The sequence below is a fragment of the Rhododendron vialii genome, chromosome 2a (genome assembly GCF_030253575.1).
Source record: "Rhododendron vialii isolate Sample 1 chromosome 2a, ASM3025357v1".
Taxonomy (NCBI): domain Eukaryota; kingdom Viridiplantae; phylum Streptophyta; class Magnoliopsida; order Ericales; family Ericaceae; genus Rhododendron; species Rhododendron vialii.
Genome location: NC_080558.1, coordinates 2050173 through 2074288, shown reverse-complemented (window position 1 = coordinate 2074288; position 24116 = coordinate 2050173). Strand labels below are relative to the sequence as shown.

The following is a 24116-nucleotide window of genomic DNA, read 5'->3' as shown; positions in this document are numbered from 1 at the left end:
TTGAATAAGGACCACTTTTAAGTAAAAAAAGTCTTTTCTGTTGGCTTTTTTTTGTAAAAAAGTGGTATTTATTCAAAATATCTGGGATAAGGAATTGTTATGCGGTTAATGAAATTTTGTATTAGTGATTAATTTGAATATCAGGATATCTGGTTGATGAAGTGAAGTTCTACTTTATAACCCACAAAAGTTTAGCGCAAAATTAACAAATGCGAAAAAAACTCAAGTAATGACAAAATTTTTAAATTTAAGTTAAGTTCAAAAAAACGGGAACTAGTGCCGAGGATAAAGAAGAAGAAAGCAAATAGTTCTTCTGCCTTGAACAGAATCACGTTTCTTTCTTATCTTATCTTATCTTAAAAAGAGAAATGAATTGGTTGATTCCCACTCCACCAGCCCCTTTAAGATCCAACCAACTACTTGCCGCATCTGTATGGGATTGAGGACTTCATTAACTCATCAATGTAATGACGGTAATAATATTGATCAAGTTTTTGAATGCCGTACCGATATAGTACTGGTTTTTTTACTGGTACGGTACATATGTTAACAATGATATTCCGGGTATCGTTTCAGAGTTAGCGCCACTAATATTATTTTCTCACATCAAAGAATTTAGTATAATAGGAAATATAGATTTAAATATAGTCTGGTATTGACCACTACCGTTCGGTACTAGAAGAGAAAAATAAATCTAAAAGTAATTCGGTACTGACCAATATCGACCGGTATTTGAGCCGGAATGAAATTAGATGTGGGGTACCGAATTTGGAGTATATCGGTACGTACCGGCCGGTAAGAATGGGATTCAAAATCTTGGACTAAATAAAATATGGGATTGAATTGTCAATCTTCAGGCTAGCTCAAAAAAAAAAAATTGTTCTTCTTCAGGGGATATAATTTTTATGTTCGAATGCTATAATTGGTGAAAATTATCAAATTCATTGCCAATTGTATTTTAGATATTGATCTTCAATGTGATCTAATTCCCATTAGATTAACATATGACCACACAGATTGAACCAAAAAGCATAGTACAATGACAAAGACAGGGGATGCTGCCGAGTAGCCGCCGTGCGGAAACTAAATCCTGTTGACCTCAACTTCGATCGTTCTCTTCCAGTGGGACAGAGATTGACTTAGACCAAATCTTGGACTGTCCATTGCATGTTGTTCAAATGTGAGATCCGCTATTGGGTAATCTCAGATGGTCTGATCCGCTAATCTTATCGTCGCATACAGAATTTGTTTATATAATTGAGACACAAAAAAAAACCCATCATTTAGTAGATGAGTTAGTCAACAAAACTTACAGGTTAATGATTTGCATCATCGATATGAAAACTATGACGATGCCCATGTGCAGTTCAAGATATTATGAACTACAGACTACCTAGGTAAGTTATTTCCAATGAAACAAAAAAAGAAAAGTCTAGAACAACACTCAAAATGTATAACTGCTCACACAATTGCACAGTCCACACTCACCGGTAGTGCGGCGCGCACTGTATACTACTAGTGTGTGCGACATATATATTTATGTGAGTATTTGTACAAGTGTTTATTCATTTTGTGCAAGGCTTCCTACTTCTTTTTTTTCTGAGAAAGAGAAGTGGACTATTTTTTGTTTGTTTGTCAATATTGTATATATTAACGGGGGTTATTGAGGAGTGTTAGAAGTTAATATTACCACAATAGGTTGATCCTCCTATTTATAGGAATCAAACCCGCAACCTCACCTCTCACTTCCAAAGAGAGCTACACGACCGACTTGGCTAAGCCCAAAGGTCTAAGTGGACTATTTTGAAAATGCAATTTTTTGCATGTCATGGAGTCAAAACAATGACGGTCCATATTTGGATGTGTTTTGGTGATATATATCCACAAAGTAAAGAATCCAATAACCAGAATAATGGCACAAGGAAATGACTTTTTGTCCAGCAGTATTATTTTATCAAACGTGTGGTGGATATCTAGTGGTATCTCAATCTCATCATCACCACTCAAATATGCTGGGAGGAGGACCCCTTTTTTTCCTCCCCACCTGTATATGAAATTGGACAGACAAAACACACCAAAGAAAAAAGCTTTTTTAGGATTAGTATCAAACCAACTTTGAAAACCAATGATTGGAGAAACGTGGAATGGGAAAAGAAGTTGGATAATATAGTCCTCTGTTTGGCAAAAAAAAATTAAAAAAAAAAAAATTTGTTGGTAAACTATAGGCAACTTTGAATTGCATAGTAACCCAACCTTTTGGGATCCAGACTATTCAACTCGGAATTTGGAAGTTACCTTCAGACTGACCTACGGATTTCACTGACCTACGGATTTCAACTTTGTCTAATTTTTTGTTTTATTTTTCAGCCACGAGAAACGGATATGCATATTTCAAACATCTGTCAATGAGTATTGCTCCCAGCACCACATAATTAAATTGGAGACTTCGCCACACCTATGTGAGAATCCGAAATTGAGGTCTTGTCGCGTGCTACGAATTGCATACAAGTGTGTTCAGCCCCACCAAACGATTACTTGAACTAAAGCCTTGAAGGATGAAATTCTTCCATCCTACTGTATATTGGACAACTTTAGGAGCCGTTTACTCTAATTTCTTTTTTTATTTTTAACTTGCGTAATGTATCTTTCTATTACTTATTCTTATAAAATAATCAAGCTAGCTAAACAATCTCCAATCAATTTTCGAGGCGCCAGTTTATATAGGGCGTTGTTCCCGTTTTAAATGGACCTCGTGCTAGTGGATAATGGAATTGATTTCAAAAATCAAGTCATGTATGCGTACGCTGACCCGAATACTTGAGTTTTTAAAATAAAATAAAAATGTCCTTTTGTTACCATTGATTATTTGTATTGATTTACTCTGGTTGGTAGTTTAAGCACACTCAACAGCCACAAACAATCTTTGTTCCTATTAGTATGTTTTAATTAGGTAAGTTATAAATTAGAAAGTAATTCAACCAAAGAACAATGCTACGAATACAACGCTGGGTTACAACAAATTCCAAATCCATTTGACGAACATGAGCCGATAGACATCGAATAATTTCGGATTCATTTTGTGTTCGAGTTGTGTTGGGTCGCGTTTTTGCACCGTATATCACTGTCATCACGCGGTGCTCTAGCTGGTCCGCTCTCTTCATAGATGCGTGAATAATTCTTGGTCGCGAAAAATACTTTTGACCACGAAAAATTACTCTTGCTCGTGAAAATTTACTTTCGGCTGCAAAGAATTACTCCTGGCTGCGAAGAATTCGCCGCAAAGAATTACTATTGGCCGCACAAAATTACTCATGGCTACAAAAAATTATTATTGGCCGCAAAGAATTAATCTTGACCGCGAAAAATTACTATTGGCCGCGAAAAATTACTTTTGGCCGCGAAGAATGACTCTTGGCCGCGAAGAATGACTCCTGGCCTCTAAGAATAATTACTATTGGCCGCACAAAATTACTTCTGGCCGCACAAAATTACTCCTGGACGCGTATAATTGCTCCGGGCCGCGGAAAATTACACAAAAAAGGATTTTGCACTGTATACCACTGTCATCACGCGGTGGTCCACTCTCTTCGTAGGAGCGTGCAATCACGACTGGGTCAGCGAATAAGCACACCGCGTTGCCTTCCGAGTCTTCTGGCGTAAGACCGTGAAGCCTGGGTCCCACGTGACATGGCATCTTGGACACATGGGAAAAAAAGCGCGTTTAAAAGAAGTTTATTATTTAATGGTTTATTTTTAGTATTTGTGCTCAGTATTTTGCATTTTTTCCATTCAATTTTCCAATTTACTGCCCCTCTTGTTGGAAATTACTCTCCCCGTCCCACTTTATCTGAGCACTTTAATTTGGCATCAAATAAAAAATATACTATTTTTTGAGGTTTGAAAATCAACGAATTCTTGTAATCGACATTTAAAGTGAAACGGAGAAAGTAATATATATATGCCGTATAAATGTTTTTGTGACTCCATTTTCTTGAGAAAACGATAGAAATGCATAGCTATAAGCAAATAACTATTTACAAAGAAACACAAACGAAATATATACAACAGAGACAACTACAATAACAAAAACGAAAAGCGAAGGTCGGTAGTGGCTCCGGTATCAAAAAAGAGTTTGACGTAGTAGGGGACCTCATTGCACGCTTGGCGAGCCAATGTGCTGGGTGAGTGCCTTTACGATCAACCTTGGTTAACCTAAAAAAAAAACTAATTTGTAAAATTGTCGAACACATACATATGAAAAATCTGTGTCCCCAGTACTGTTTTTTTTTTTTGGTGTGTGTGTATTTTCTAAATAAAATAAAAGCTATCGTAAGAGTAAAGTCTTCTCTATTTTAATCAAAGCTTGTTTCATTTCATATTATATACATCACATAGCTACACACATGCATTCTATGCTATTTAACTGCCCATCTAAATGCATGTCTCCTTTTATTTTATTGCTAAAATCCATATCTTATTGCCTCCATTTAGATCTTTAATTTGTATATATATTATATGAGGTGTTAACATTCTGGATTTGTTACGAGTTTCTCCATTGTAATGAATTTCTCTGTTGAACTTGAAAATATTTGGAAACTTAAAATTTGCAAGTAGGCAACCAAGGTCAACGGATGCGAGAAAAAAAAAATGATACTAGCACAAACATAAATCTGTACCAGCGTGTACAAATGACTTTTTGGGTATGCTTTGGGTCTCAAAAAAATGATCGGAGCCGCTCATTTTGTTTAAAATACTTTGTTTATGGTCCTTGCAAAAAAAAAAAGCTCAGTCTGGTATCGATAATGACGTTTACAAAACATCAAACTTTGCTTTAAAATTTAGGCATGCGACAAAGTTGGATGCTTTGTAAATGCCCTTACTGATACCGGATTGAGCTTATTTTTTACAAGGACCATAAACAAAATATTTTAAACAAAACAAGAGGCTCTGATAATTTTTTGAGACCCAAAAGAGGTCCAAAAAGGCATTTGTACGCGTTGGTACAGATATTAGTAGCACCACTCAAAAAAAACAAACAAAAAAAACTAAGGTCGGCCGATTGTTTTTTTATTTATTTATTTTCATTTTCAGATAGTAATTAATGTGCACAATACTCATGTACCATTTGCCCAATGGTAGTAGTGACAAAGTTGTTTTTGTTAATGCCAAAATTTCAATTTATTAAATACTTATGCCATGTATATAATACAACATTTTTATACAATAAAATTTGGATACACAAAACAATCTGGACATTGTTATATTTTTTAGAAAGTGCAAAAATCATTCCAGTACGGTTAGTAATTGAAGAAATTTAAATAAAAAAATAGTAATTTAAAACGGTTTTGTTATTGTCAGCCCAGTGAACACACTAGAAGACAAGAAAAACACGCATTTCTGTATATTTTTTATACCCTTTAATATACATTCACACACTCACTATTGTCAGCCCATTGGACCGATTTCAAAATTTTCCAATTTAAAAAATGCGAAAATCAATTCCATTTCTTTTACTCAATATCTGATTTTCTTCCTTGTAAATTTGGTACAACCGATCAAGTGGTGTATTGGTCTTATCCTCAATAATTTTCCCTTTGTTTAAGTTAAACAGATAAATTAGATCTTTTGTCCCTTGACTCCCTTCTTGTTTCTCTTCTCCCAACTTTCCCCAACCCTTCCACTCCAAAGAAGTTCCACTCACCACACACGTACGCACTCTCTCTCTCTCTCTCTCTCTCGATCTGAAGCATCGTTACTCCAACTCTGTCTTTCTCTCTCTATGACCACACACTTTCCCGTCCCTTTCATTTCGTTTTAACGAAAAAAAGAAAGAAAAATGTTTGCTACTATTTTTTCCTGGATTTGGATTGTTATCAGAGATTAGTCATCTCAGATACTCCCCTAAATTTAGCCAAATATCTTGGAACCTCTCATTTCCAGCTACCCATTTCATAGTAACATAGATTCACTGCAAAAATTTTACTAAATTTTACACCCATTTATGCTCCAATCCATTATCTTTGTCTGTATACCAGTTAAATTACTTCATACATAGTAACACCCTTCTCTTTAAATTGGAAAAAGTTCCAATTTTTATCCCCCAAAGAGTTTTTGTTAGGTTTCCCTACTTGGGTTTCGAGTTAGAGCTTTTACTTGTTTGATTTTGTGCCACTTTGGTTTTTGTTGCAATATTCTGATCTGGGAGTATTTATTATTCGTTGATTTGAGTGAGAAGTCAGCCTTGTGATCTTAGCTTTCTGATCTACTCTGGGTTGGGCTTTCTTTTGGACATTTGAAGTGTTTTGATGCTCTATTGTTGAGATGCAGCCTGATCAGCGCAAAAAGGTAATGTTCTCCTTGTGTGTACGCGCGCGCGCGCTCGTGTTTAGTGTACTCTAATCCTTTTTATTTTATTTGCCTATGAAAAAAATGTATGCATATTTAGCGTGCAGATGCAAGTATACCTCTGTCTGTTATTGGAGCTGATATTTATGGTTTAAGCAAGATCTAATTAGTTTATCGAGGACTCCATAAATGTGCAAGGTTTTTTTTTTTTTTTTTCCGGTAAATTAATGTGCAAGGTTTGTTAGTGAGTAATAGCAGTATGTATGCATTTACATATCCAAACAGATGGATAGAACAGTATCTTCTGTTCCTTCGTTGCTAGATAATTTGATGTAACTCGAGAGATTCCCCAAGGATACATTACGCGTAACTGATCTTTGATTGTATATTGTAAGTTGTAACATACCTATTGGTGGGTGAGTGGATGCTTTATGAATAGAGGCTGGTATTCTTGTAACAATTGGGCATTTTGGTTATAGCTTATATGGATTGTAGTTTCATTATGATCATGTTGTAGTTTCATATTTTTGTTTATGCTCTTTATATATGTGTTGCATTGCCTAATACAAAAGTTATAGATATTGGTAAATGTAACGACATGGCTACACAGGACTTGTGTAGTCCAATTTGAGCACTTACAAGGCCATGTTAAATATGGCAATGAGATACTCTGGTGTAATTCTACTTTTTTGCTATATTTGCCTTTGATGTTGGTGCAACGTTAACGATTTATAAGGTAATGCATTTTCTACATCATCGCGCTCAATTTCCAAATTTTGGTGTTAGCTGCACATGACAGGGACAATTCATTTATGGGTCATATTTGTTTTTGACCATTCATGACATGTTTAAATGTGGGCATGCAGGGATCTGTTGAAGTAGACTTTTTCACAGAATATGGTGAAGGGAGCAGGTATAAAATAGAAGAAGTAATTGGCAAAGGAAGCTACGGCGTTGTCTGCTCTGCTTTCGATAACCATCTTGGGGATAAAGTAGCTATCAAGAAGATTAATGATATTTTCGAACATGTCTCTGACGCCACACGAATTCTTCGGGAGATTAAGCTTCTTAGACTCCTTCGCCATCCAGACATTGTGGAAATTAAACATATCTTGTTGCCTCCTTCCAGAAGGGAATTCAAAGACATATATGTAGTTTTTGAACTCATGGAATCCGATTTACATCAGGTTATCAAGGCAAATGATGATTTGACCCCAGAACATTATCAGTTCTTTCTTTATCAGCTTCTTCGAGGTCTAAAATACATACATACAGGTCATATGTTGTGACTACCTCATTTACTCCATTTTACAACTGCCTCCACTTATATAGATGTAGTTCAATACTTCGTGACGTAATATATGTAGAGAAATATTGAACTTATGGTCAGTAACTAACTCTTTGGTATTCCCAAGTCTGACTTTTAGGAATTTTCATTTGGCAGCAAATGTCTTCCACCGAGATCTAAAACCAAAAAACATCTTAGCAAATGCTGATTGCAAACTCAAGATATGTGACTTCGGTCTTGCAAGAGTAGCCTTTAATGATACCCCAACTGCCATATTTTGGACAGTAAGTTTTTTGGCTATGTTTCTCTGATTAAAGTTTTAATGCCATTATGTTTTAGTTTCTTAGCAGCTTAGGTAACAAGAAAATACGCACATGCTCACACAAAACTTGCTATCAATTTCCCTCCTTCTAATTGTCTCGTTTGATTGTGCTTATAGGACTATGTTGCAACAAGATGGTATAGGGCTCCTGAATTGTGTGGATCCTTCTTCTCCAAGGTGAAATTGCTCTTTCCACTTTTTTTGATAAAGTGCAAGACTTTTATAGCTCAAACAAAGGATTACACAGTGAGGGGATAAAAACAATCCCCATACAACACCAACAAAACTGACTAAGCAACACTATACATCGAAAGCCTAATCACAAAATCAAATCACAAACGCCATAAAAGTCTTGTAGGGAGCCCCCAATTTGAGAAGAAGGCAGTATCCTTTGGGTAGAGATGTAGAATGCAGCAATCTCTTGGTGCTCAGAAACCCCCTAATGTCATTTACAATTTTTGGAATCAACTGAGCGGAATCCATAGCTTTGCCCTGAAAAATATGAGTATTTCGCTCTCTCCAAATACCATGAACAGCTGCAGCTAAAGAGACCTTAATGCCAATGCTTCGAAGACTTTTACCTTGGGCAATTACACAAAACCAGTGTAGAGCATCATCAAGTTTCTATGGCACCTCCTGAGCCAAATTCTTACTCATTAGTTGTTGCCAAACAGCTAAAGCATAGGGACATTCGAAAAAAAGGTGCCAGTGAGACTTCACTTTACTGCCACATAACTGACAGCAATCATCAAGCACTCCCCATTTCCTTAATCTATCTTTAGTTTTTAATCTCTGTAAAACAGCTAACCAGAGGATGAAAGACCGTCTGGGCACTAAACCCCCTCCCCATACCACTGAGTGCCAATGCTGAGAAGGGAAACTGGTCCAAGTTGCATTCCAAGCTGACTGAACTGTAAATTCTTCCCCACTAGGATGAGGTATCCAAACCACAGAATCTTCACAATCAGGTATGGGTAAGAGAGAATGAGGAGTTTCAGAGATAATGAGTTGGATTACCTGGTTCCTCAATTGAGGCCATCTCCAAGAACCTTGGCCAATGATAGTATCAAGTATCAACCTTAGCATGCAAAGATCGACCTAGATTTTGCACCACCCTATTCCCAAATCTGACATACAAGGGTCCAAAGGGGTGCCAGTTGTCCAACCAAAGGTGTGTGTTCCTTCCGTTGCCGATTCTGTATTGAATTAAAGGTTGAGCAAGGGATTGAAGACCCTTAATTTTCCTAACTGTCCACGAGATGTCAACGGGGATGTCCATATACCAAAAGCAGTGATCTTTGATAATGTAAGTGTGGACCCATTTCACCCATAATGTGCCAGCTTTCTTACAAAGGGCCGATAAGTGTCGAATCATTGTAGCTTTATTCCATTCCTTAATCCTTCTAAAACCCAAGCCTCCCTCCTTGGGACAACAAAGCTTACCTTAGCACCAGTGTGTTTGAGATCTGTTCCTGACCAAAGAAAAGCCATGAGAGTGCTTTCCACTTCTTTAATGACCTTGCTCTTTCCATTCCTTGAAGCAACACATATTTTGACTGCCTAATGCATAATTCAATGCTGATCTCCGAATATCTTTTTAAGCAACCACCTAGTCATCTACAACGTCCAGGTTTTCAATATCAAAAAATACATACCAGAACCAACAGGCATAAAGGAGAGTTGGTTTAAATCTCTCTTTTTTATTTCAGCTGCAATTTTCACTGTACCTTTACACTGAATTGTGCTCTCTCTTTTGAAAAAGAGTGAAACTCATTTTTGTTTGGTCATAGGTTGGTCCAAATTTTATAAGAAGGTTTGTTATTGACTTTCATTCACTGTCCATCTTGTTTTCAGTACACACCTGCAATAGATATATGGAGCATTGGGTGCATATTTGCAGAACTTTTGACTGGAAAGCCTCTTTTTCCTGGGAAAAATGTAGTCCATCAATTGGACTTGATGACCGATCTGTTGGGAACACCATCTCCTGAATCCATTGCCAGGGTCTGTTTTCTGTGATCTTTTTTTGTCGTGATGGAAATATTATTGTCTAAATCACTGTCAGTAGGACATCTAGGTATTTAGTGCGTCAGATCAAACATTGAGCTTATATGTCTACAGATACGGAATGAGAAAGCTCGTAGGTACTTAAGCAGCATGCGAAAAAAAAGACCCATTCCTTTGTCCCAAAAGTTCCCAAATGCGGATCCCCTTGCACTTCGGTTATTGGAAAGAATGCTAGCATTTGATCCCAAGGATCGACCTTCTGCTGAAGAGGTACACGAATTTGCATCCCGTGCATTTCCTGTGCAATGCATTTTTTTTTTTCAGGCATCTAATGGTGCATATTGTTTTGCAACTTCTTAGGCTCTTGCAGATCCATATTTCAAGAACTTGGCCAGGGTTGAGAGAGAGCCTTCTGCTCAACCAGTTACAAAAATGGAATTTGAGTTTGAAAGGCGAAGGGTGACAAAGGAAGATGTAAGAGAATTAATATATCGAGAGATTCTTGAATACCATCCAAAGATGTTGAAAGAGCATTTAGAGGGCGAAGAACCTACAGGGTTCATGTATCCAAGGTACTCATAAAAACTATATAAGTGACTTTTAGAGGTTCTCCATTTTTTCTGGTTATTCCCTTTTCTTGCTATAACTTGTCAATTTCCTTGGCTTGCATTACTATTGAACATTTTTATTAGTTTTTTTTTTTTTTATCAGAACATTTTTATTAGTTGAGAAACATATAACTTGTAAGTTTACCTTCCTGTTTTGGGGAGTTTTCTGTATTTCATTCGTTTGTACCAAGAATAGAAAACAATCGTTGTTTCATCCAACATCGAAACCTTCTATCATAGAATAACCAAATCCAATGCCTTCCCTCCATGGCTCCATCCCATTTTAGGTGCCATGGTTGACCCTGCACACGTTTCACGAAAAGCTTCTTCGCGTGGTAGATTTGCAACAGATCACACTGTTTTATTTGAATTTTACCTTAGGGGATATGAGATTTTATATGATCTTAGATTCTTTATTATAGATGGGTTAATATGGGTGATAATTGGAGTTCCGTGAAAGGAAAGTGAATCACACAAAATAGGACGGAGGTAGTAAGAGAGATAATGGTTAGTGGCTGTGCCTTAATGCAGGTTTTGAGAATGTACAATACGTTTGACTATTTGCTCGTTACCTGTCTACATTGCCTTAACTTAGGACTCAACATGAAGGTATACTTTGCATTTTTTTCTGATTGCAGAGACCCGATGACCCTGAAAACTGTATTGCAAAGGGACACATTACTTCTTTCCTTGTAAAACGGAAGAGAAAAAGACAAATAACGAATTAACAAGAAAACCAAGAAAAAGAAAACTTCGACAGGCGTCATCTTAAACTTGCTGCATGATGGACCAAGTTATGTTTCCAGGGAAAAAAATTTCTCACGTACGCATCTATAAGGAATAAGAAGTTTATCTCACAGCCGAGGTAAAGCAGCAAATAACTTGCTTAAAACTCAGCAACTCACATTATCATCTGCCATTGCCAATGAAATAAAAGACTCACTTTACCATCTAAAACTGAAGGTAGTTTTTGTTCTAGGCGCCCTTGAATAATCCAATTTTGTTTTACCTTGTTATGTTTCCAGCCTTTTTCGGGTAAGGCCCTTTTTAACCAGCAAAGCATGTTATTTTGAGCTGCAGTGATAGAATTAATGGTTGTTTGTTTCCCTTGTCTCAACCTCTTTTTACAGTGCTGTGGACCAATTCAAGAAGCAATTTGCTTACCTTGAGGAACGCTATGGAAATGGTTGCACCGTTGCTCCACCTGAGAGGCAACATGCATCATCACTTCCCAGGTTTTTTAACCAATGTCTTTGACATAGTGCTGTACGTACATTAGGATATCTCCCAAAAGATGTCATTCACTGTAGTTCTCAGCTCCTGATGAGAGACTCGGATGCAGGGCTTGTGTATTATATTCGGATAACTCAGCACAAAATTCTACGGAGATCGCAAATGACCTCACCAAGTGCTGCATCAAAGAGGCTGAAAAGCCACACATGGAGAGTACTTCTGGGATCCCAATGCCAAGAATGCCTCTCCAAGTTCCTCCAAGTATTCAAGGTTTGTTGTTCTAATATGATGGATCATTTCTGTTGAAATCCAAGTACTATTTGTCTGTCTGGCACAAGCACAGGTGCCGGCAGATCTTCTATGGTGGATGGAATCCCTAAACAATGCTTCCCAATTCTTGTAATAACCAGTTATTCTAACATTCAATTTGAAACACATTCTGGCACTTTCACGATTACCAGTGGTGAAGACATCTGAGGAAATCTTGGTCAATTAAGGAGCAGAACTGGTTGTTGTTTTTGAAGTCCTTCACGTAGTGTGGGAGTTATGAAGCACGGGTACTTTTAGAACCCCTTCGTACTTGTACCCATAACGTTCCGGGTACCAGTACTTCTAAATATGTACCGGGTACACTAAACACGTACCGAGATTTTCCCTATGATTTCTGTCGTACCCCAATACAGAGATGAAACTAATTGACAAGACTTCATGTTTCTATGCTTAGAATGATTCTACAATAAAGAGCTCGGTCCATAGGTTCTCTAGTATGATGGCATTAGTCTTTGATTTGCACATTAAGGTTGGCGTTAAACAGTTATTTGTAGTATTCTTAGTCGTCCAAGTCATTTTGCTATTTCCTTTATTTGACGTGTAATTACATGCAATAAATTGCTCTATGTTTTAAAAACACATTGGTTATAGGCTTATAGCTGTACCCCAGCCGTACCCAACATTTTTTAGGTTTCGTCATACTGCCGTACCCGAATCCGAATCGTACTAGTGTGTACCCGTGCTTCTTAGTGTGGAAGGTTTCATTTGATCATTTATTCCTTAGAGATACATCTATAGGTTGTGCAGCCACCTTATGCAAAACCAAACAAATAGATAAATTGGCCATTTACACTGAGTAAATGATCTCAAATTAAAAAACTTATAAGGGCAATAGAACATTAATTTGCATCCTGTTATGAGTTTGTATGCTTTTTAGCTTCTACACAAGTGGTGAGAGCAGTCTGAGTTCGTTCTCTTTCTCAGCAATAGAGGTTTAAACTTTTAAGGCAATTTGATCTGTTATTTTTACCAGTGAAAAGTTCGAGGTTGTATTGTTAATTGTTAATCTCTATGTAAGTATCAATTCAGAGAAAGACAGAAAGGTCGTGCATTGACGTATTAGAAATTTACATGATGTGCTTTATGCAAAGTCATAGCCAATGTTTGCTCTCTGTCTCATTCCCACCTTTCAGCTATGTTGGGAGTCAACTCACAGCAGAGCACTGCAGGCTGTGTCATTTAAGAACATCACTTCACCTCCTATTCTTGTATTTTGTTCCTGTATTCAGGAAACTAGGCACACAAATATATCTATCCATTTACATTTGGCGTAACCTTCATATGATTGTGTCTCATGCTTTGTTCCCGAACGTTTGTAAGTGACATTGGCCTCCTCTTATTTCTTAGACTTTGACTCCATTATATGACCTCTTGAATATGACCTTTCACAGCAAGCGGTGCTGCGAGGCCAGGGAAAGTAGTCAGCTCAGTTTTGAGGTACAACAACTGTGGAGCAGAGACTCTTGAACAGCGAAGGATGGTTCGGAACCCAGCTGCTCCCACCCAGTATCCTGTTTCTAGCTCTTCATATCCAAGGAGAAACCCAAGTGGTAAAAATGAGAGAGGGGGAGAAGATGGAGTCGAAGGATCCAATGGGCTGCAGCCAAATCCTCAGTTTATGGCAAGGAAAGTGGCCGCTGCTCAAGGTGGGTCCGGAGGAAGCCAATGGTATTGACTTGTTACTCTAGGTGTTTTGGCTTTTTAGGGGACAGAGATGCTGGAATTTCGCATTCAACTTGTGATGAAAATCCGAAATCACTTACCCTCGAAAAGTTGATTGGCTCTCAATTGTAAATTCCTCAATCGTGAGGGGAACTTCAGTGGGTGCTACTCTACTCCCGGAGGTTGGAAGGACTAATTTCAAGCAGTAGACTAACATAGGATGAACCACATAACGTACTAACGTAGTGTTGGCGGCGATACATTCATGAACCATTAGAGTGTGGAACCCGTGCTGAATGGATGTAGTGCTGCCAACAGTTTGATCCGTTCTAATTTATTCTGTATCGGTAAACTTATTGATTTGCTCTTGACTATTGTTGGTGAAGGTGCTACAGATTGCTATTGACATCAACTGAATTGTAAAAAAGGGTTCGTTATGAACTGAGGAGAACAGCCAATACCATTTACTTGTGAAGCCCATACTCATTTTGTTTCCATTCTTTGTAGAACATATGAATGCTAGTTACTATTTGTTCAGCTGGTACGTATTCTCGTCTGTATAATTTTGTACTTCTAATGAGGGGCTTTCTTTTGCTCTATGAATGATACGTTAGCTCACATATGATATTGTGTTTGTGTTTGTGTTTGGAGACGCGCGGCTGCTGTTAGACCGATGAAATTGGTAATGCCCTCTCTCTGAGTCTCCCCCTTGTTGCTAAAGAGACTCGAACTCGTCCTCTGTCACCAAACCAATTACGTATGAGAAGAATAATTTTTGCTTAGAGTGTGTGCTTCTGTCTTTCTGAGTTAAATTGTTCTCATTTGACCACATAGCAATTCTATCTCATCTCTGTTGATCCGTCATCTTTTGCCCCATTTTTGGCGCCGAGAGAAGGAAAAGCGCTTCCGAATTAGTCAAAATGTGAACAAGTTGGTTTGGATATTCGGTTATAAAAAAAGAAGAGGAAAAGATTAGTCAAAATGCGAACAAGTTGGTTTGGATATTCGGTTATAAAAAAAAGAAGAGGAAAAGGTCCACGGATTCTCTCTCTCTCTCTCTCTCTCTCTGTTTTTTTAATCTTTAGTGAATGTTTAATTTATTTATTTTGGTCGCCATATTTTACATTTTCATTTCATCTCGATAAGATGAATGATTTATTTTAAAGGGTGCCGCTATTCGTAGCCTTTTATTTTTTCCTATAGCTCATCACATTTCGGTAAATGGTTGTTGAAAATCATAAATAACATTTTGGTAAATTGCTGTTGAAAACAAGATTATATTTCGGTAACTACATGTCGAAAATATGTTCAACTTTCGGTAAACAACTGCCGAACATACATTTTCAGTAAATATCTGTTGAAAAAAATATTATATTTCGGTAATTGGATGCTGAAAATATATCTCAATTTCGGTAACGAACTGTCGAGTATAATTGAAAATTTTTAACGGGCTATGTGATGGGAGAAAATAGAGGGCTGCGAATAGTAGCGCCCATTTAAAAACATTGACGCAAACTTAATGAAATTTCAAATATCACAACACTAAGGACGATTTTCAAAATTTAGGGCAGACAGGTCTTTCATTATTATATTATTTTTTGACTTCGATCTGTTGGTCTAGTGTAATTCTCCATTCCTTGCAAGTGGGTGGTAGAATTGATCCCCAAAGGTTAGTCAAGATGTGCATAAATTATTCCGGACACTTGAGTTGTCAAAAAACGTGGCTTCCTTCGCTAGGGAACTTGGCCGCAATTGATAAATCTCATAGTATGAGTGCCAAATTGGGAAATCTAGAGTTCAAAGGCCTCTAGGATAATTAACCGATGCTACCCTTTTAGAGCAAAACACCATAGCAGAAACATCACAACAACCAGCTCCTTCCTCTGCCCAGTATACGATAAACCCTACCCCTACAATTAACCAGTATCTCTACCAAAAATCCATATTCGATGCTCTTTCGAAGGCTCTGCACCTCTCTCACTCGAATCAACCCAAACCCATCTCTTTTCCATCCAAAACCCACAAACCCATTTCCTGTTTTCCACTCAAACCCCAAATATCTCACCCCAAACACCTTCAAAACCCTATTTCAGGCCTCAAATTCATCAAATTGCAAAATGGGTGATGCCCGCCGGCCGCCGGCGGTGCCAATTCCTGACCCGGGGACTGCCGACCGGGCCGAATTGTATAGAGCACTTGAAGCCTCAGTTGGGTCTGCATTCAGTTCAGACTCATTAGCACCAAACCCAAACCCTTTGATTATAGTGATCAGCGGGCCAAGTGGGGTGGGGAAAGATGCAGTGATCAAGAGGTTGAGGGAAGTTAGAGAGGGGATTCACTTTGTGGTGACGGCGACGAGCCGGGCGAAGAGGGAAGGGGAAGTGGAGGGGAAAGACTATTTTTTTGTTAGCAAGGAGGAGTTTTTGGCCATGGTTCATAGAGATGAGCTCTTGGAGTATGCGTTGGTGTATGGGGATTATAAAGGTATTGATTTGGGCAGATTTTTTACTAAGTCTGCGTTTGGATATTACTGTTCTGTAATTAGTAATTTTAGGATGCTTGCCATTTTTAACTTTTATTAATTTTGCAAGTTTTTTTGTTTCTTTTTTCACTCTGTGGCCGAGGGAACCAACCGGGCAAAAAGGCCTGGGGAAGTGGATGGAAAAGACTATTTTAGTGAGCAAGGAGGAGTTATTGTCCATGGTGGAGGTGGAAGAGCTTTGGAGAATGCGTTGGTGTATGCGAAGGGTATTGAAGCAGGCAGAAAAGGCCCTTGGAAGTTGATGGGAAGACTGTTTTTGGGTGAGCAAGGAGGAGTTATTGTTCTCTAATTAGTAATTTTAGGATGCTTGGAATTTTTATCTTTTGTTGTTTGTGCAAGTATTTTTTCCCCACTTTGTAGCCATGGCCACGAGCCTGAGTGAAAAGGCCCGGGGAAATGGATGGGGAGGACTTTTGTTGAGCAAGGAGGAGTTATTGTTCTCTAATTAGTAATTGTAGGATGGTTGCAATTGTTAGCTTTTATTATGTGTGCAAGTTTCGGTTAAGAGGCCCGGGTAAGTGGACGAGGACTTCCTTTTTTGGGAACAAGGAGGTGTTCTTGTCCATGGTAGAGCGATGAAATTTTGGAGTACGCATTGGTGTATGGTGACTGTGAAGGACTGAGGGGGTACTGAAGGATGCAGAACTCATGCACAGTATATGTCTCTTTATTTTCTGTAATTTCTAATGCATATTCGGGCAGAATTCTTGCAAAGTCTTTGTTTTGATATTATTATCCTCTTATTAGTAGTTTTAGGATGCTTGCAATTTTTAGCTTTAGTATTTGTGCAAGTTCCCATCGAGAAGGCCCTGGGAAGTGGATGAGAAGGACTGCTTTTTTTGTGAGCAAGGAGTTCTTGTCCATGGTGGAGAGAGATGAGCTTTTGGAGTATGCATTGGTGTATAGTGACTGTGAAGGGGTATTGAAGCACAGGCAGAATCCCTACAAATCTATGTTATCTTCTAAAGCATTTTCGAAATGCAATGCCTTGTTTGGATTCAAATTTGAGTTTTTTTTTTGGGTTTGGTTTTTGGGTATGAGTGAAGAGAGAAATTAGTCTAATAATTGGAGATAAGGGTAATGAGTGGAGAGAGATAGAGAGAGGAATTAGAGTAATAATTGGAGATAAAGGTAATAAGTAGAGAGAGAAATGAGAGTACAGATTGGAAGTAGGGGTCATGAGTGGTTTTTGAGTTGGAATTTTTTTTCTACGTTTGAATCCAAACCAGGCTTTTTGGTTGTTTTGTCATTAATGAACTTTGAGAAAAAGAGGTAGTTCTCTAATTGATGTTGTGTACGTGATTGTTCTTGCTGCACATATTTTGTCTCTTAAGCGCTTCCGTGCATCAGGTATTCCAAAGCAGCAGATTCGGGAATTTATGGCAAAAGGGTACGACATTGTGTTGAGAGTGGACATACAAGGGGCTGCAACACTGAGGAGGATTCTTAGGAATTCGGCTGTGTTTATTTTCTTGGTGGCAGAGAGTGAATCTGCATTGGTGAAGAGGTTGATCGATAGGAAGACAGAGACGAAGGAGACTTTGCTTGTTAGGATTGCCACAGCTCGTGAGGAGGTGAGGCATATGAACAATTTTGATTATGTGGTTGTGAATGCGGAGGGGAAGCTAGAGAGCTCAGTGAAACTTGTGGAGTCTATTATTGACGCGGAGAAAGCTAAAGTGAGGCAAAGGACTGTGGCGATATAGGGATTAGTCAGGGTGTTTCTGTTTGCAAGGTTAGTTCAATGCCCTTTCCATTGACATTTTTAAAAATCAGATTTGTTTGAAAGATAGATATTTTTGTTTCTAACATGTGTTTAGAGCTTTAGGTGACCGCATATGAATTTATTGAATTCGGGACTTGAATTTTGTTTAAAGCTACATTGTGATTTTTCATGAAATGGAAATTGGAGCCAAGGCATGGAGCTACATTTTGCTGAACTCTGGCCCACTAAAGTGTGTTTTGATGGTCACATGCTACTCAGCAAAGCATAGCTCACTGCTTGTCATCTACATATGGATCCTTTTTTGCCCTCAAATTCGACTCTTAAGTGCGTACCAAACTCCAGACACCTTTGAGTTTATGTTCCCAGCTTTGGTTCGACATGTGGAGTATATTCTCAAATTCGTTTTCAGATGATTAACTTACATTGCATTTCGCTCTTTAAGTTGTTAAAATGATTTTTTTTTTTGAGTTCGCGTTACACTTTCTTGTTGAGATGCAATGATGTGCTTGGGATCTGTCGCACATTTTTCAGTTTATGCTGCATTCGGCTGCACGAGGCACTCCTATTCCATAGGTTACAAATGTAGCGCACCTTGGTTGGATTAGGCACACTTAGATGTGGTGTTTGTTATATATGGTATATGGCTACTATCAGTAATCTTGGACTACGAGTCCTACTTATCCTGCGATGGTGATTAATAGGGGTCTTTGGAATATCCAAGGTTCTGAATGGCGAGATCGGAAGCCATACCTAGCCAATCTGTTCCATTTGCTATCAGTAATTGAAGTCCTACTTATCCTGCGATCATGACTTGTTTGCACTTGATTTTGGTGTTTTGCGTTTGATTTGCCCCGAGAAGCAGCACTCAAGAATTACGAATCTCTGTGCCCCACTCAGGGATCTCTGGGAATCATATATTTGAAATTGCCCGAGGCAAATTAAGGGTGTTATAGTGAGGTCAAAATAAAAATTTTGAACCAGAGATTAGCATGTAGCAATGCTTTAAAATTTTGAAGGCATCAATCGACCCATTGGAGTCCCAAGCATGGTTAAAGTTCCCCAGCAAAAAGACACGTAGATGCCGAGGATTAGATGAGGGATGCCCTGCCCTAATTAGTTAAGTATGTCCGATCCCATTGGTTAAGTTTCCTAGCTAAAAGACATGTGGATGCCAATGATTAGTTGAGATATGCGTAAGTTGGCCAATGGCAAGCTCTTTTCATTTACCCTCTCCTAAATAGTATGATGTAATGATGTGCGGCAATAGAACGACAGATATCAGATAAATCCAAAGGCTAAATAAAACATGCTTGCATTTCAAAGAAGTTTTTGCTTATTAAACAATAAGAAAAACCAACGAATCATCCATAATAAGGCATGCTTTTACCGGTAAGATCATCTTTTTGGGATCCACACTTGTAAGACATCTCCAGCAACTTTTACCCTGACTATTTTGGCCTTTGGTGGGAAGGAAGTGGGGTAACATACTTTGTAGATGTAACGCACAGGGTAAAATCAGATTAAAAGCTGGATACCTTTTCAACATAAACTAAAAAAAAGACTAAAAAGATGAGAGGGTTCTACAAAAATAAGTAGGCAGTTTCGTCGTCATTTTCCTTTCTAGAGACACTTAGTTTTTGGTGATTCAAATTCGAACTGAAACACGAGAGAAATGACATTGGTTATCGAGTCAAGGAGAGTACATCGAGATCGGCGGGTTAAGGGTCAACACGTGGAGTCTCGCAGCCAGTCGGGCCGAGAGCGTGGTGGGAACGGGCTTTCTTAAAAGGGTGATCACCCAAGCTAAATTGTGTCAATTTAGCTTGCAGTGTTTGAGTCCGAAGGTGTGAATCATTTTTCTCTCAAGTCCCTCACAATCTTTTTTTTTTGGGTAAACAAGTCCCTCACAATCTTTGAATCACGTGGATCATCACCTAGATTTGAACTAGCAAATCCCGTCAGAAGAGATTATATAAAAATGGCGATGTGCCATGAAATGGAAAAATTATGTCATACCATATCTATCTACTTTGTGAGGTTGATTATTGATTCGTCTTGACGAGAATAAAAAGAAAAGTAAATAATTGTGACTTTTACCCTTCTTCTTTTTCTTTTTTTTTTTGGAAAAATCCACGAAAAAGACCAAAAAGTCAATTTTTTTTGTTGGTAATTTTATATATATTTTAAAATATTGTGACGGAAGGAGTGACGCGAGAGGACCTAAAAGCGCCTATCCATATATCCGACTTTGTTTTAATTTCAAGATAGCAATCGCTTGCCAAAGCTCGAAAGTCAATTTACCTAATCACAAAGTGACTATAGATAGATCTCTACAAGACATTATAAAAACAAGTATTATGTCATGACCAAAGAGAAAAATAGTTTATTATGTCACACATGAGTTCAAGGGCGGCTGTAGATTCCAAGGTTCAAGCGAACTCCATGAGTTCATAAGAAACAAAATCGAAAGGAGAATATACATAGGAGTTTCTACTTCACAATTTCAAAAGCCAGCATTGGATTTTCCCAGTAAATATCTCAATATTGAACTACTTGTTTGCAACCACTGACTAAAATTCCTGATGTTGCTAATAGGGTGTTCGGGTTACGCGCACCTTGACTAATTATTGGTGTCCCGGTCGCCCATGTATAGAGGGGGACGGAGGTAAGTATTAGGATCAAAGACAGCAACATTTTCAAACCAAAACTCAAACTCAACCCACCACTTCAAAACTCGAACTCAAATCTGATCTATCCACCCAACAAAAAAACAAGACATTTGCTTTTAGCAAGTTCAATCTGATCAGATGGATCATGATCAAGACACACAAGAAGGAAAAGGAAGCCTTTATTTGCAGATTGAGGAGACTACCGGTTTCAGACTGCAGAGCTGTATTGACATGAAGAACAGTAGCAACTTATATCCCAATCCCCCATCAGGACCCACGGCTCATCCACCGGAAAGGAAGCTAACCCTCTTGGCTCTCCGGTTAGCAGTTCTGGAAAAAGTAGCGACAGGGTTAGGAACTCTGGGTTTTATCTGGGCAACAGTGGTTTTACTTGGTGGCTTTGCAGTCACCCTCAGTAAAACAGACTTCTGGTTCATAACCATGATTCTGTTAATTGAGGGGACCCGGATATTCAGCCGGAGCCATGAGCTCGAATGGCAACAACACCAAACCACGCTTGCAGGCATCATGAAAGTCAACAAAATAAACAAGGTTCCGGAGGAGAGCCGGCGAAAGTGGGACCAGAAAAAGATGCTGCCTCAGACGTGGAAGACTTCGAACTTCCCAATTCTTCCTTTTCCCCATTGGACCTTAATGTCCAAGAATGTCAGCAAGGTTCTGTTCGGGCTCCAGTTGGCATCTGCAACAGCATGTACAGTTTTGTCACTAATGAAACTCATAGAACATAACTATGGTGAGTTGGAGAAAGGAGATACTGATGACAGGAACCGCAAAGCGGCTCTAACTATTTTCTACTCCTTGGCATTGGCAGAAGCATTATTGTTTCTCCTGGAGAAAGCATATTGGGAATGGAAGGTGATTTACTGCAAGGTGTTGGAGGAGGTGAATGAGGCGTGTGACCTGGGGCCTTCAGGTATGGTCTTAATTACAAGATTCTTCTATGTTGCCTATTCGAGGTGCGTAAATGGAAGCAATTTCGATGGCCTAAAGATGGACCTAGTTTCGTTCGCCATGGACCTCTTGGCTTCGAATTTGCTGGACGAACAGCTCATTGGAATTCGCATTCTAAATAAATTTGCGCTGGATGAGCAGCTCTCTAACGATGCTCTCCGAAAGATTGGAACAACGTCACTGGTTGTGGAAAGGTTGGTCAAAATGCTGACTTGGAAAGATCTGGAAAAAGAAGAGATCAGGCAACGTGCGGCGGAGATATTATCAAGACTAGCCAGTAAGGAGCAGAACGCTCTTCGGTTATCGGGAATACCTGGTGCGATGGCATCCATATCGTCTCTGCTACAGAACCACAGGATGCTACATGGGGTTGAGGATGAAATTCCTGAGAAGATAAGCATCCACGATAACGAGAGTTATAGGTTATGTACATTCAATTACTTGGGACTTCTCATTCTAAGGAAACTTGCTCGGGACCATGATAACTGCGGAAAGATAGGGAACACAAGAGGACTCTTACATAAGATCATAGACTTCAGTAAAGCAGGGGAGAGGTTATTGAAGGATGAAAATGTTGTGTTGCCCCAGATCCTGATGGTGAAACAGTCACTCCAAGTCCTGAAGCTGCTGGCTAGCACGACGGGGACCACAGGTAAAAAGCTCAGGTATGAAATTTCTGAAGATGTATTCACAATCAGCAATATCAGAGATATACTGAAGTATGGTGAGAAACAGAAGAAGTTACAAAAACTAGGGATTGAGATTCTAACATGTCTGGGAATGGAATCGGATGCAAGAGAGGAGATTGGGGGCACTGGCGGAGTTCTCAAAGAGCTGCTTAATATTTTCTTCAAAGAGGGGATGCCTGAAAATCAGGACGATGTAAGAACCGCAGCAGGAGAAGCACTAGCAATGCTGGCATTCGAAAGCAAGAGTAATTGTTGTAGGATTTTGAATTTGAAGGTAATTGAAAAGCTGATCAAAGCATTGGAAGTACCATTTCTATGCATAAATGCAGGAAAAATATTAAAGAATTTGTGCATCTACGTCGGAGAAGACTGTTCCCTGCACTTATGGGGAGTCATTGATGCTTTACCTATTGTAAGTTTTTCAATAACACCAAAGGACACTCATTTTCTTCGAATATGAAAGAAAGTAATGGAGATAAAATAATATGCATGATCAATTCTATTTGCAGGTGCTTGGAGCTATCATGTCAGAAGAGAACAAAGAGAACAAATTGGAAGAAGTGTTGGTGGGACTAGCGGCAAATGTCGTCAAATTTATGACTTGTGAAGAATCGAGCATCATGTTCGAGAGAGCTAGAATTCAAGAGGCTGAATTGGCCGAGGAACTGGTTAAGATTCTGAATAAATATCAGAAGCCAACAATCAAAACTCCGAGAATAAGGAGGTTTGTCATCGAGTTGGCAATTTGGATGATGAGAAACAACGAAATAAATGTTCGAATTTTCAAGGATCTGGGTATTGTAAAGGAGATGCAATCTGTCATAGAGACAACAACCAAGCTTGAAAACTTCAAGATTTTCTGTGGTCCCGTTGGAATGAGCCAGGACAGCACAACCATTCACTCTCTTGTTGAAAGCGCAATGGAGTTACTGGACGAGTAGCAATTCATGGTGATGTAGAATATATTCTTTGCCAAATAATGTTTCTTTTTCGACAAGTCAGAAAAATGCAGTAATCGTGTATATATGGATGCATGAAGCTTACAGGCTATTTCTTTTCATCTGTACCAATCTAATACCAGAAATTTCTATGATGCCAGAACAAAGCTATATCTATTGAGACTTTATTAAGTCTATAAATTCTGTTGACAATCTCATTTGAAGCCCTTTCTTCACATCTATGGTTACTTGGTAGAAATTGATCAAGCATGTCAGTTTATAACGAGAAACTTTCCTTCCCTTCAGTGAAAATCCAATTTAAAAAGCCTACTTTGACATAGTCTGCATGTCTTGGGCAGTCTACATGGGTATAGTGCCGCTTACCAGTTTCATACTCCACATGGGCCTGCATAATCATGGTCATGAGATTGAGTAAACTCACAGAACATATACGGTACAAAAACACTAAAGAGGTAACAAAAATTCAAGTCCGAGTTCAGCGTAATGCTGTTTTTTGACATGTAAGACCTGCGCAGATGCTAAGTCCTGAACTGTATCTTAACTGTAGCAATAGTAATTCCTCTCTTTTACTCTTCGGTGCTTTGTCAATTCATCAAAAGCAACAAACTTGGCTTTCCCTTCTTCTGCGAGCACCTAAGGCAAAGTGGGTAAAACAAAAATAAAAATTTTTTTCCGACTATTTATGCTGTTAACCAGGCAATGTAAGCACAATAGGTAGAAACTTCCGGGTTTTAAATTGTCAGTATGGTCAGGATGGTTATAAA

At 38.6% G+C, this 24116-nt stretch overlaps 3 protein-coding genes across 8 annotated transcripts; all 3 read left to right on the top strand.

The window, feature by feature from the left end:
- The first annotated feature begins 5646 nt into the window (after positions 1-5646).
- LOC131315712 (mitogen-activated protein kinase 16-like) lies at positions 5647-14351 on the top strand. 2 transcript variants are annotated; one of them, XM_058344915.1, is made up of 10 exons: positions 5647-6345; positions 7212-7620; positions 7790-7917; positions 8073-8132; positions 9810-9959; positions 10077-10232; positions 10323-10534; positions 11701-11805; positions 11913-12073; positions 13525-14351. In XM_058344915.1, exons 1-10 carry the CDS (start codon positions 6322-6324, stop codon positions 13806-13808), a joined length of 1689 nt encoding a protein of 562 aa, XP_058200898.1. In that variant the 5' UTR covers positions 5647-6321; the 3' UTR covers positions 13809-14351. The 2 variants fall into 2 exon arrangements, with proteins under 2 accessions (XP_058200898.1, XP_058200899.1); XM_058344916.1 differs by lacking the exon at positions 13525-14351 and adding an exon at positions 12265-12727 and having other exon boundaries at positions 5653-6345.
- A 1289-nt stretch (positions 14352-15640) lies between these two features.
- On the top strand, positions 15641-18554 carry LOC131316300 (guanylate kinase 2, chloroplastic/mitochondrial). Of its 4 annotated transcripts, none has more exons than XM_058345623.1 (3): positions 15641-16279; positions 17688-18072; positions 18255-18554. In XM_058345623.1, the coding sequence occupies exons 1-2, from the start codon at positions 15745-15747 to the stop codon at positions 18041-18043; spliced, it is 891 nt and encodes a 296-aa protein (XP_058201606.1). In that variant the 5' UTR covers positions 15641-15744; the 3' UTR covers positions 18044-18072; positions 18255-18554. The 4 variants fall into 4 exon arrangements, with proteins under 4 accessions (XP_058201606.1, XP_058201609.1, XP_058201608.1 ...); XM_058345626.1 differs by having other exon boundaries at positions 18215-18277; XM_058345625.1 differs by having other exon boundaries at positions 18166-18277.
- Positions 17954-23563, top strand: LOC131316299 (uncharacterized). 2 transcript variants are annotated; one of them, XM_058345620.1, is made up of 3 exons: positions 17954-18072; positions 20871-22805; positions 22903-23563. In XM_058345620.1, exons 2-3 carry the CDS (start codon positions 20871-20873, stop codon positions 23332-23334), a joined length of 2367 nt encoding a protein of 788 aa, XP_058201603.1. In that variant the 5' UTR covers positions 17954-18072; the 3' UTR covers positions 23335-23563. The 2 variants fall into 2 exon arrangements, with proteins under 2 accessions (XP_058201603.1, XP_058201604.1); XM_058345621.1 differs by having other exon boundaries at positions 18018-18072; positions 20659-22805.
- Positions 23564-24116: the final 553 nt, after the last annotated feature.

Excerpts from the sequence above, each read along its gene's own strand:
- LOC131315712 (XM_058344915.1), top strand. The coding sequence starts at position 6,322 with ATGCAGCCTGATCAGCGCAAAAAG. Across the intron at positions 6,346-7,211 it reads AGCCTGATCAGCGCAAAAAG|GGATCTGTTGAAGTAGACTT; the intron begins GTAATGTTCTCC and ends GTGGGCATGCAG. Across the intron at positions 7,918-8,072 it reads CAACTGCCATATTTTGGACA|GACTATGTTGCAACAAGATG; the intron begins GTAAGTTTTTTG and ends TTGTGCTTATAG.
- LOC131316300 (XM_058345623.1), top strand. The coding sequence starts at position 15,745 with ATGCTCTTTCGAAGGCTCTGCACCTCTCTCACTCGAATCAACCCAAAC. Across the intron at positions 16,280-17,687 it reads GGTGTATGGGGATTATAAAG|GTATTCCAAAGCAGCAGATT; the intron begins GTATTGATTTGG and ends TCCGTGCATCAG.
- LOC131316299 (XM_058345620.1), top strand. The coding sequence starts at position 20,871 with ATGGATCATGATCAAGACACACAAGAAGGAAAAGGAAGCCTTTATTTG. Across the intron at positions 22,806-22,902 it reads TCATTGATGCTTTACCTATT|GTGCTTGGAGCTATCATGTC; the intron begins GTAAGTTTTTCA and ends TTCTATTTGCAG.